The following is a 12,531-nucleotide window of genomic DNA, read 5'->3' as shown; positions in this document are numbered from 1 at the left end:
ACTGGGCGATCAGCCATGCTTCTGTGCATTCTAAGAAGAGATGTATGAGACCAACATGTTCACTATCTGTTCCTGTTTAATAATGCGTAGTTTTCACACTTTAGCACAAAATACACATTTACATAAACTCTGAATTCCATCTGTTACCATTCATATACAGATATCAAGCAACTCACAGTATCAATGGGCTCGGTAACACTGTTTTCAAAACGTGCCCTCTTTCCGGGTACAAAAATATGGAATAAATCCCCATTTTAATGAATCCAAATTTTCAAACACTTAAGTTAGACACTTCAACTTTTTAGTAGGCAGTTGCATTCACATGAGACACCCATCCTTTTGTCGACTGTCATAAAATATTAATCATGTACTCACTGAAAGGCATAAAGTCACTAACATTTTTAATAAACATGGTGATAATCACAAAAGGAATGACCCCGTGTTTATGATATGATAAAAAAAGACTGAGTACCTCCTGCAGTGGACCACCGACCCGGTGCGATACCTGGGTGTATATATATATGGCTCAGCCGGGCGTACTCTAGAGGGCTAATTACAGCCGGACCATTAAGTGGTTGGTGGAGTGGATCCAGACCTGGACCAGACTGCTTCTCTCCATATTATGAAAATGGTCTTTCTGCCCAAATTCCTTTATTTCCACATCAACCTTATGCTCTCACTTTCTACACACTGCTTGCAGTACCTGTGCTCAAATCGGATAGTCCTAGTCTGGGCAAGAAAGAAGCCCTGGATAATGTGGGAGAAGCTTTGCCTGCTGTTCCAATAGGGACGCCTCAATGCGCCGGACATGACCCTTTATGCTTACTGTACACAATACATCCATTTCTGGCTCTATCCCATGTGCTTCCAGTCTCGCACAGCTGTGGATTCAGATGTGGCAGCCCCTTGCCATTGCAATCTACCAGTCTTTAGGCCGTCACAAGCAGAGATTGATACGGTGACGTGTGATCGCTGGGCGTGTGATGGCATGAGGCGTCGTGCCCAGTATATACGCTGCCTCTATCCTACTTGTGTGCACTTCCATTCTACTGCCATTGCAAGACAGTCACTAGAGCGAGGGCCCTTAAGCGGGGCATCATTACATTTGCCGAGCTATACCCCAATGGCAAATTCCTACCACCATTCAAGGCAGACGAGCACCCGGTCCTACGGGGCTAGACGTCTTCCTTTACCATCAGCTCCATGCTGCCCAACACCACACGTTCCCCATTACATGCCCCCATACTACATGCACTCAAACACATATTAACTAAACTCTCGCCTCACAAACTGATTACTCGATTATACGCAGAGATGCAGGGCTAGACACCAGGGTGCACAGTGGCCAGGGTGCACTCTGGCGGCTCACACTGCCTGGGAGTTCAACACAGACTCATCTCTCACTGAAGCACAATGGACATCTTGCTGTGGGTGAACTGATGCTCTCTCAACTAACTATAGGTTTTGGCTTATTCACTATAAATTCCTGTACAGGATTTACCGCACTCCAGTGCAACTGGTCTGTGTGGGATTCGTTGATAAAGGGCACTGAATGAGACACGAGCCCCGGCAGGCCACAATCATTTATCTCGCATGAGAGCACCCATACAGGATACAGGAACCTAACCTAGATAACTGGCTATTTGCCACCACAGACTTCCCTTGGTCAGCCTCATGGGCTATGGCAAGGATGTTCCCCTTGGAGTTCGTTGTCGCACTGCAATGCTACTACTCCTAGTCAAAGTGTAGCCATACACTGCGGCCGACAGCCTGCACCAAAAGTTGGGATCTGGCTGCAAGATGCGGTATACTGCCAGGAGTAGCTTTCCAACTACTGGGAGCTCATGTCACCAAGTCATTTGGGAACCATTGCTGACCTACTGGGGACAAAAGGAAACTAGGGGAGTTTTGCTAGACCAGGTGCGAACACTTAGCTTGCCGGAGTTCCCAGTGCACCCGAACATTTAGTCCCCCATCAATCGCCTGCAAGATGCGTAAGTGATGTGCCAACTGATTTGGACCCTTCTACGATGGTGTCATTTGCGCAATTCTTTCTACGCTAAAAATGTATTCACTGCTGTATCTTGTCTGCACCCTAATTCCTTCCCTTCTTTCCTTACACTTCAGGAAGCTCTCACATTGTTGCCTTTAAAAAAACAATGCTAATAAAAACATCCAAAAAAAGATATGATAAACAGAGAAGAGCACATAACCATGTGTGACAGTTATGATAAAACAGCATTATAGGGCATATGCCCTCTAAGATTCATTTTGCCTCCCATTATTTTTGAGTCACCCCCCAATAGTAGGACTCACTTGCTATGGTCATCAGCTTCCCAAACATGGCTGAATTGTTTGCCTCAGACTGAAAGAAAAAAGCATTGCTTAAGTTGGTAGAACCATGGACATCAGTAATATTTCCAGTAAACATGCACCAGCAACGTAAGCCTCAGATGTATATTGTTCTGTTGAATGCATGTGCCAGATCACTGATTTACACACTGTTTTGAACCATCAAGATTCTGTGGAATTCCTTCCATTATGTCTGTCAAAATTAATCTCTTTCTAGACTGTAAGCACTTTATCAACGTGACTCATTGATGACTGAAGTAAGCAGGCAATAATTAAGTACTGTGTAACATACTCAAATTCAGTAACAAAATGAAGTAGATGCATCAAATATATGCACTGTGTAGCCATGGAAGCTGGAACATCTACAGTGCTAATCTTTGCATAGGAGGTCGCAGGTTCACAAGTGTAGGTTGGAGAGTTTGAAGGGTTTATACTCTCCCAATTGAGATGCATTTCATAAAAGGGATGAAGAAACAATTCCAAAGAGCAGGCAATTAAAGGGTACAGACCAAAAAGTGTGGTAAACACTCCCACCAATGATAGACACAAGGCCCTTGCTAGAATGGACTATACCAAGTATGTATTACCCTTATACTTACAACAGGCTGTTTATGAAGATCTAGTAGTTCTCGTACATGACTCCGTAGCATGTTCTGGCATTTCCACATTTCATTCAATGCTCTGAATATTAATAAATGCAGAGTTACCAACACAAAATGGTTTACCTTCAATTTCAGCACATTTTCTACAAGTCTATGAAGATGTGACATTTATACGAGACACTTGCTGATTAACAAACTCTAACACAATGGACAAAGGTATTTAAAAAAAGTAAAAAGTGGTCAGTCTATATTATAACTCATGGCCTCTTATAATTGCAAAAACAACAGTTGATGGACAGAATGCAGAAAAATGTCATACATTCACCCCAGTACAGAGATCTGGGCCTAAGTCCTTCGTTTTTTTGCACTCCACACCACCCCAGTTCAGACATGGTCATATGTAAATCAGCCTTGACCCTGTGCCTCATGGCAACAGTCCAGCCCGAACTGCCAAGCCATGTCTTCCCTGGACCGGAATCAAGCCTTGACCCTGTGCCTCATGAGAACAGTCCAGCCCGAACTGCCAAGCCATGTCTTTCGTGGACCGGAATCAAGCATCCTAGGACCGGTTTCTGGCTATCAGCCGTCTTCAGCCAGGATAGCTTGACTCCAGTGGTGTGGAGAACATGGGACTCACGTCTGAGCATACCCATCCCACTCGGGTTGACAAATGCAAAAACAACAGTTGACGGACAGAATGCAGAACAATGTTGTACATTCACCCCAGTAATTATACCCTAGACAACTGATGAAAAGCAGCAGAGTATCTGGAGTCTGCATATGAAAACTAATAATAGACGTAGCTCTCACTTGACGGATCTCAACGCCCATTCTTCAATTAAGACACAACAATGGCAATTTACCCACAGGTGAATTATGCAATAACTTAATTACAATGGTCTGCTTCATGCAGCCTGTGCCACCTAAGAAGGCCATTGTCCCTCACACACCCACAAAAAGGCACACCTCCTGGTGTACCATTCTACTTGCTGGCTGGAAGAAGTCATCCCAATGCACAAGTTACTACTTGTGTAACGATATATCTGTAAGAGACATTAGTTAGTGGTTGATTCCTTACCGTAGAATATCCCCAGGTGTCAGACTGGATCCGGAAGCGTTTGCGTAGCAATATCCCTGCGCGTCGGTAGGCGTTGTCTGCGGCTCCGCGTCAGTCGTCTGAGTCATTAGCGCCGGAATGACGTCTCCGGAGTACTTTGACGCCGCCCTCGCACGCTGACGTCAGTTCTTATATACAGCTTTTCCGCGCCAGATACGCAGAGCCATGATAGAACCAACACTGGTGCCATGAAACTAGGGACCTGAAAGGGGATGACCTTAACCCTAGATATCTGTTCGGAGAAAGGGGAGGATGGGTGGGTCGGTAAGGAATCTATCACTAACTAATGTCTCTTACAGATATATCGTTACACAAGTAGTAACTTGTGCATCTGAAAGAGACACGTTAGTGATAGATTCCTTACCTTAGAATAGATACCCCCACCAATACCATCCCCGGTGGTGGGTCTGCGAACCAATAATCACACCAGAAAGTCCTGGAGGACGGAACGGCCAAAGAAGCCATCCCTCCGGACTTGGCTGTCCAGGCAGTAGTGTCTAGCGAACGTGTGCAGCGAGGCCCACGTAGCTGCCCGACAAATGTCCTGTAAGGGGACTCCTCGGCCCAGGGCAGTAGTAGTTGCCGTGGCCCGAGTGGAGTGGGCCCTCAGCCCAACAGGAGGTTCCTTCTTAGCCAAAGAGTAACACGCTTGCATGCACAACACGATCCACCGAGAGATGGTCGCTTGTGCACCGCCCGTCATTTCTTAGCGCCCACGTAACAAACAAAGAGTTGTTCATCCACCCGGAACTGGCATGTGCGATCTAGATAGTAAGAGAGCGGACGTTTTGGGTCCAGACGGTGGAGCCTCTCTTCCTCTTTCTAGGGATGCAGAGGCGGAAAGAAGGTGGGCAAGGTGATGGACTGCCCGATTTGGAAGGCTGTGACTACCTTGGGCAGGAAAGAGGGTTTTGTCCGCAACAAAACCATGTCCGGATGGACAGAAAGGAAAGGAGGTTTAGAGGAAAGAGCCAGGAGCCACTCATTCTCCTGGAGGAAGTGATGGCAATCAGGAAAGCAGTGTTAGGAGTAAGAAGGCAGAGAGGACAGTTGTGAAGTGGCTCAAAGGGAGCGCACATCAAGTAAGTTAGAACCAGGTTCAAGTCCCACTGGGGCATCACGAAAGGAACAGGAGGGAACATATGAGTGATGCCCTTTAAGAATCTGTTGACAAAGGGGAACTTGAACAAAGAAGGCTGATCGGGTAGCCTTAGGAAGGCTGAAAGGGCAGAAAGGTAGCCCTTGATAGTGCCCGGAGCAGAGCCCTGCCGGGCAAGAGAATGAAGGAAGAGGAGAACCTCAGAAAGAGGGGCATTGAGAGGATCCACAGCCTTTGCTGTGCACATGACACAAATCTATTCCACCTGCAGGCGTATACAGACTTGTGGAGGGACGCCTGGCTGCCAGAATGACATTACAGACTTCAGGAGGCAAGTCAAATGGCCTCAACTGTCGTCGCTCAATCTCCAAGCATGGAGGTGGAGACTGGACAGGTTCGGGTGGAGGACCGTCCCCTGCTGCTGCGACAGAAGGTCCTCCCGAAGAGGCAGACTAATCGGGTGATCTACTGACATACTGAGTAGCTCGGGATACCAGTACCTTCGTGCCTAGTCCGGAGCCACAAGGATGACTTGAGCACGGTCGCGCTTGATTTTCTTCAGCACTCTGGGCAGAAGTGGTATAGGAGGAAAGGCGTAGCGCAGACCGCAACTCCACTCGCGACGAAAAGCGTCCCCGAGCGAGTGCCGCCTTGGAAATTTCAACGAGCAGAACTGATGACATTGCGCGTTCTCTTTGGTGGCGAATAGATCTACTAAGGCTCACCCCACTGCAGAAAGAGGCCTTGCGCCACGTCAGAGTTCAGACGCCATTCGTGATCCATCATGCACCTTCGGCTGAGCTCGTCCGCCCTGGCGTCCAGAGAACCTGCCAGGTGTTGAACCACCAGGGTCACGCCCTGATGTTTCAGCCACTGCCAGAGGCGCAGAGCCTCCTGGCAGAGGGTCCACGACCCCACCCCGCCTTGTTTGTTGCAGTACCACATGGCGGTGGTGTTGTCCATGAACACCTGCACTACACTCCCCCGGACAGAGGGGAGGAATGCCTTCAGTGCTAGACGAATCGCCCGCAGCTCCAGAAAGTTGATATGGAGCCGGGTCTCCGCCGTAGACCAGAGGCCTCTGATCTCCGCCTCTCCCATGTGGCCTCCCCAGCCCTGGAGGGACGCGTCCGTCACAACTACGTGCTCCGGTTGGGGAAGGGAGAGGGATCTGCCGTTGACCCAATCGCGGTCCGTGAGCCACCACTGCAGCTGTCTCGCAGTGCCCTCTGAGATCATGGCATGGTCGGACAAGTTGCCCTGATGCTTGGCCCACTGAAACTTCAGGTCCCACTGCAGAGCCCGCATCCGCCACCTGGCGTGATGCACCAGAAGGATGCAGTAGGCCATCAGCCCCAGAAGCCGCAGCGTCAACCTGACCGAGACCAAGGATATCGGCTGAAAGATCGGAATCAGAGACTGATTATCCCGGACCCGCTGTTCGGGAAGATAAACCTGAAACTGCACCGAGTCAAGGATCGCGCCGATGAAGAGGAGCTTCTGAGAGGGTCACAGGTGTGACTTCGGCACATTGATGGAAAACCCCATCTGGTGCAGTAGGTCCGCCGTTGTCTGGAGGTGGCCGACGACTGTCTGGGGCGAGCCCGCCTTCCACAACCAGTCATCAAGGTAGGGGAAGACTGAAACCCCTAACCTGCACAGATGAGCTGCGACCACCTCCATCACTTTCGTGAACACCCGTGGGGCGCAGGTAAGGCCGAAGGAGAGCACGGTAAACTGAAAGTGCTTGCGGCCTACCGTAAACCGCAGGTAGCGCCGGTGGGCCGGCAGGACGGGGATGTGGAAATAAGCGTCCTGCAAGTCCAACGCTTTTTGGACATAGTTTTGTTTTATTTTTGTCTCCATTTGGCATGTGAACAATTCTTAAAGAAAATGGAATTCTGAATTGTGCTGACTCTTTTACAATGAACTGTGCTGTAACATCTTTTATATTGGTTTTATGAAATGTTTTTGCAATGTTTATGCACATGTGCACTTTGATGGTACTTGGAAACCGAATAAAGTTTATTGAATACTACTACTACTACTACATAGGGCTTGCTAACATCCCAGCGGAGACGAACACATGGGATGGAGCAAAGGGACAGGGAAGACAATACATACACATATGGTCAGGGACCTTTATGTGCAGAACTACAACAAAACTTTGATTACAACTAGCTCAGGAAAGTGCTTAAGTACTTTTATTCTTGGACTTCCAGTCTAGGATGAAAAAAGAAGGATGGTGATGATATGAAGGCACCGTTACCCCTTTACCACTCCTGTTTGCAGATTGTCAACATGTTTTGGCTGCCGCAAATTGCCCCACCGGATCAATCGGCCTTCCTCAGGACCACAGATCCCACAATGATGCCATCACCCTACGTAGAACTTCCAGTCAGGGAGAGATAACTAATTCTGGTCTTTGTCAGAAATCATACTGCAGAAACTCCTGCAATGACAACACAAATAGATAAAAATGTGTTTTCCATCACTTCACACGACACTCACCCCGTAGTCACACATTATATTGGAATCCCAAACACTGTTTTATGAAGTATAACATTGTACATATTCTGTATCCCAGAGAGAATCTATTGTCCCCGTACTCGGTTTTGTTCTTTTTCTACCAGCAAGAACCCCCATGTTTAGTCTAGGCCTTGAAAAATCCGCTGGGCTGGTCTACGCATCCAAGTGCCTGGTGGCCATACCAGAGTAGAACCCCCCCAGAGTCCTGTCCTTAGTTTAACCCATAGCCCCTGGCTCCTCAATGGTGCGTACTCAAATCCTTAAGGGTCCGACACTGCCAAAATGTGCCACTCACCTTCCTGTGTAGGTGCCGGCTCCACTCTATCGGTTGGCTATATCCAGTCGCTGTCGGTCACGTGATGCACCAGCTGTAGTGCAGAATCAGCTGTGGCAGGAGTAAAAGAGCCACTGCCATCTTTGGAGGGGGCCCTGTGAACATTTTCAATTAAAATGATCGGGGGTGGACTACTTGCTACTGAAGTTGGTAGTGTATTTAAACACAGATTTGGTTCTTCTGTCTACTGTGAAAAATCAAAAGGATTGATAATGCTGATACTCCCACTGTTACCCAATTGCTAAAGGGAGACCGCAGTATCTCCGTCTTCAGGGCAGGCCCTACAACCATCTTCCGATGGGGCGATCTGGGGGGACTTCTTGCCTATGGATAAGGTAGTGTGCTAATATCTGATTGGACTCTACCCATAGAGATGTACTTAGGCTGTCTTGACTGCAAGAAACCAGATGATTGAAAAAAAATATACAACCGCTCTACCACCATTCACCAATTGCTCTGCGGGAAACAGTATTTCCCTCCCTCCAATACGGTTTGCTTGTCACTCCCCCAACGGTTAAAGTCTATTAAGTAGGTGCAAAGGAATCTCATTGATGAAGCCAATCTCATGACGGCGGACCCAGTAGATCCAATTCTGTTAACGTATCATTAGGATGTTTTCTACATATTTAATAGCACCAGGAATATTGGGCTTTTACAATAAATATGATCCACAGTGTGTTTCTTATCTGGGAAGTGCGTTGTAATTTGGTCATAGCTTTCCGACACCTGATGCTTCAAAATTCTGATCTTTGTCTTACGGGTCATCATGCCCATATAGAGGAGGTTGCATGGGCACCGGAAGTATATAACATTCTCGGAGTTACAATTTGTATGTTTTGTCTGAATCCAAGGATACCTCAAGCCCACATCCACTGATTTTGTGGCACGTTTAAGTGAGTACACCCCACCAGACTCACACGTTGCGTTGCCAGAGACTGGAGGGAGATCCCATAATCTGGGTTCCTGACTTGACCCTAATGTTGTGGCCTTGGGTGCACCAGTAAGTCTCTGATGCTCTCTGAAGTTCAAGATATGCCAATTTCTTGTAATGATGCTTTCACCCATTTAGATGCAACATAAACACAAATAACCCTATCTGTTTTGGGCTTCTCTCTGGCTTCCAAAAGGGCCACCCAGTTGCAATTCAGTGCTCTCTTTTGTGCCCGGTTTATCACTCTAGTAGGATAGGGACTCCCCTCCAATGTATGACTTTTTTTCTGGATTCTGTTTTGAAATCATTCACCTCGAAACAATTCGTGTGCCTACCCAGGAACTGTCCTAACTGCAGATTCTCCGGGAGAGTTCTCGGGTGAAAGATCTTAAATGACAACAAACAATTCCTATCTGTAAGTTTGTGGTACACATGAGTGGTAAGTTTCTCATCCTTTGCCAAGAATCCCAGATCCACAAAAGGTAGTGATGTGTGCGTAATAATCAAGGTAAAGTGTAGAAGCGGTTTGTGGTTATCTAGCCACTTCAGAAACTCAAATCAGACCCCTCATCTCCCCTCTAGATGAGAAGAATGTCAACTATGAACCTACTCCAAAACCTAATTCAGTTTGTCCAAGGCCTGTTATATTCAAAGATGTACTCCTTCTCAAATGCTGTCACATACTATCCCACAAAAGCACTGCCCATTAACATGCCATTGGATGGAAGATAAATAGTTCTCTTAAATTCAAAGAAAATTTTGGTTAACACCATCTCACCCAAATCTGGATTAAATAATCCAGGAGTTTTAAAATCCCAATCTTGTTAGTACAGTATATCCTCCATCACTCTGAGTCTCCCTCTGCGGTGTGTTTATATACAGGGATTGTATGTCCAACCCTGTAGGCATGCAGGATGGAAATTATTAAGTATGTGTCCTGCAAGTCCAAAGCTACCATCCAGTCTCCTGGGTACAGGCCAGACCGGGCTTGAGAGATAATGAGCATTTAGAATTTCTCCTTTTTGAGGAAGAAATTGAGAGGGCAAAGGTCTAGGATAGGATAGGATGAAGGCTCCTTCCTTTCTAGAGCTCTGTGACAGATCGCAGGACCTTTGGCTCAACCAGGATCGAGACCATCACAGTGTCGCATGTTGAACGGCAAGGAGTATGAGGGACCGCTCCCCTCAAGGCTTAGGGGAGCATTGCGAAGTAAATACAGGTATTCACATCATGGTCGAGCTCAAGGCACAAGAGACAGAAAAAGCTGCGGGTCCATCACCAACATCGGTCTGTGACAGGAGCCACAGGGCTTCAAGTCAGCTTTCCTTGTAGACAACCGTGCCACACCAAAAGAAAAATTCCTCAAAAACGTTTGACAAAAAGTCAAAAAGGTTCAGTCAAAAAAATACTGGGGGTACCTCTCTCCGGGGCTGCACTGACAGGTGCAGAAAGAAAAGAACTGACTTCAGTGCACTGGGGTAGCACCTATTTAGGCACCTCGGATGACGGTGCCACACAGAGCAGAAACAACCCCACCTACTCACGCACAGAGGTACTGCTCATGAAAATGTACCAGATCCAGCCTGACACCTGGGGATAATTCTAAGGTAAGGAATATGCTGCAAGAAGTCTATAATCTACAAAGATTTCAGTTGTGTGTCCATTCATCCACAGGACACTATTCGTCCAGTGGAGCACAAGGATTAAGCATGAGCTAATTAATGACTAGCCCAGCGTCAAGTGAATCTGCGCATCACCAACATACATTTGAAAATGTACTCTACTTTGGCCCACTAAATGGGACACTGAGGGGGGGCGTGGCCAAGATGGCGGCGGAATAGGATGTGTTCTTCAGTGCCTCCGGCGCTGCCTACCATTGAGCTTTGTAAATCCCCCCTGCTAGTGCCCATCTTAGCTAGCAAAGGTGCGCGACGGTGTCCCCCAGTAGCCCTGACACTACTGGGGCCGCTATTTTGAGGAGTGGTGCAGTCGCCGAGTGGCTCTGAATGGTGAGGCCATGATCGGCTCTGGGTCGGTCGAACCTCGTGGCGAGAGGACCGTGTGGAGGCCTGCACTCACCGGGTCAGCGCTGTGGCGGTTGAGTGCTGTTGGCCCCAAATCAGAGAAGCGGAGAGTGGCGCTGAGGCTGTGGCCGCGGAGGAGATGAGCGGCTGCGTCCGGAGCGGTGCCTGCAGGAGTGAACCGGCGGCCTGGCCGGGAGGAGCGGGGGCGGCCTGGACGTCTGGGGCGGCAGCAGCGGTTGACTCCGGGCAGTGGCTGCAGGCGCCTTTAACCCAGAGTAAGGTGAGGTGTACGGGGCTGCCTCAGGGAGGATTGCAGGCTCGGTCCGCAGGACGGCGGACGGTGCGGGGCTGGCGCAAGTGTGCTGCGTGCTGAGGCCCCTGTGTTGAGAGCGGGAGCGGCCTGCAGTTGGTGCTTCCAGCGGCTCCTGGAGCCGGGGCCCTGTGGCCTGGGGGGCCGGATTCCTGGGAGGTTGACGGCGGGCCCGGCCCGCGGCGGCAGATTGTTGTTCCTTTCCCCCCCCCCGGGCGCCTGTGAAAAGCACATCTGTGGACGGCTGAGTGAAGCCTTGTCCTGGGGCAGTGATCTGCGCATCCGCTTCTCGACCTGCGTATCAGCGGGAAGGCCTTGTCGAGTGGTGGCTGGGGGAGCGGCCGCTCTGCTGCGTGGGTCTGTGGGCACTTTGGAAGGCCTGTGACAGCTTAGCCCATGGTGCTGCTGAGAACACAGAAGGACGCAAGGGGCAGGCATTAGCCCTCTGGAGTGGCCGGCTGTTGGGCAGTGAGGCTGGGGTCTCACTGTAAACGGGCCCCGGCGGGAGTGTGCCTTTCGCCCCTGCTTAGAGTCCGGGGAGCTGCAAACTTAAGTTTTAGAGGTGCCGGGAGTTAGCCGCTAGCTTGTACCTTTGGGCAGGAGGATTGTTATTGAACTGGCCTAGACAGCGCTGGCCCTCTCCCTGTGGCAATGGACCAAGACGACCTGGGCGGGCTGCTGGGCCGTTGGGACGTTACCCGCTCTTCCGAGGGCGGGGTAGAACGGCCTTCTCCCGCCCCCGCCCCCCCGCTTTGGAGACCTCGGTGGAGCTAGGCTTGTGTCTGTGGGCGACTGTGAGGGTTCTTGGCTGGGGCCCAATCCGATGGCTACGCCTCCTGCACAGCTTTAAGTGCTGGGGCAGGGGCCCCCTCAAGGGGCGAGATGGCAGCGGCCAAAAATCGAAAATATAAACCTCCGAAGGACGTGCCCCAGCAGGTGACGAGGCAATCTACCTCGCCGGCTGCTGATAAATCCCCACGAACTGATGATAGCGAAGCACCGGCAACCAAGGCCTTCATGCTAGAGTTGTTCTCTGCCATTAAGGAGGACATTTTAGAACTGCGCTCACAGCTTACGTCTGACCTGAGGGAGATGAGGCGCGATGTGGACGCTGTGGGGGAGTAGGTGGCGATTCTTGAGGAGCATGACCTGGAAACGGCGGAGGACATACATCAACTCCAGCAAGATGTGATTCGCCTCACGGAACAGAACCTGGAATTTCAGGCGCATGCC

General features: G+C 49.5%; 1 protein-coding gene across 2 annotated transcripts in view; it reads right to left on the bottom strand.

Annotated features, from left to right (window-relative positions):
• PDS5A (PDS5 cohesin associated factor A) overlaps positions 1–12,531 on the bottom strand; it is a 1,517,933-nt gene that overhangs the window by 1,211,808 nt on the left and 293,594 nt on the right. For both annotated transcript variants that reach the window (XM_086963962.1, XM_086963961.1), the window contains exons 14-15: positions 2,952–3,033; positions 2,317–2,365 (exon numbers count right to left, since the gene is read on the bottom strand). In XM_086963962.1, the coding sequence (XP_086820088.1) occupies positions 2,317–2,365; positions 2,952–3,033 (131 nt within the window). The remainder of the gene's footprint in view (positions 1–2,316; positions 2,366–2,951; positions 3,034–12,531) is intronic.

This window comes from Lissotriton vulgaris, chromosome 3_2, assembly GCF_964263255.1.
Source record: "Lissotriton vulgaris chromosome 3_2, aLisVul1.2, whole genome shotgun sequence".
In the NCBI taxonomy this organism is placed as follows: Eukaryota; Metazoa; Chordata; class Amphibia; order Caudata; family Salamandridae; genus Lissotriton; species Lissotriton vulgaris.
The sequence above is the reverse complement of the archived record's forward strand: the minus strand, read 5'-3'. Positions and strand labels throughout refer to the sequence as shown.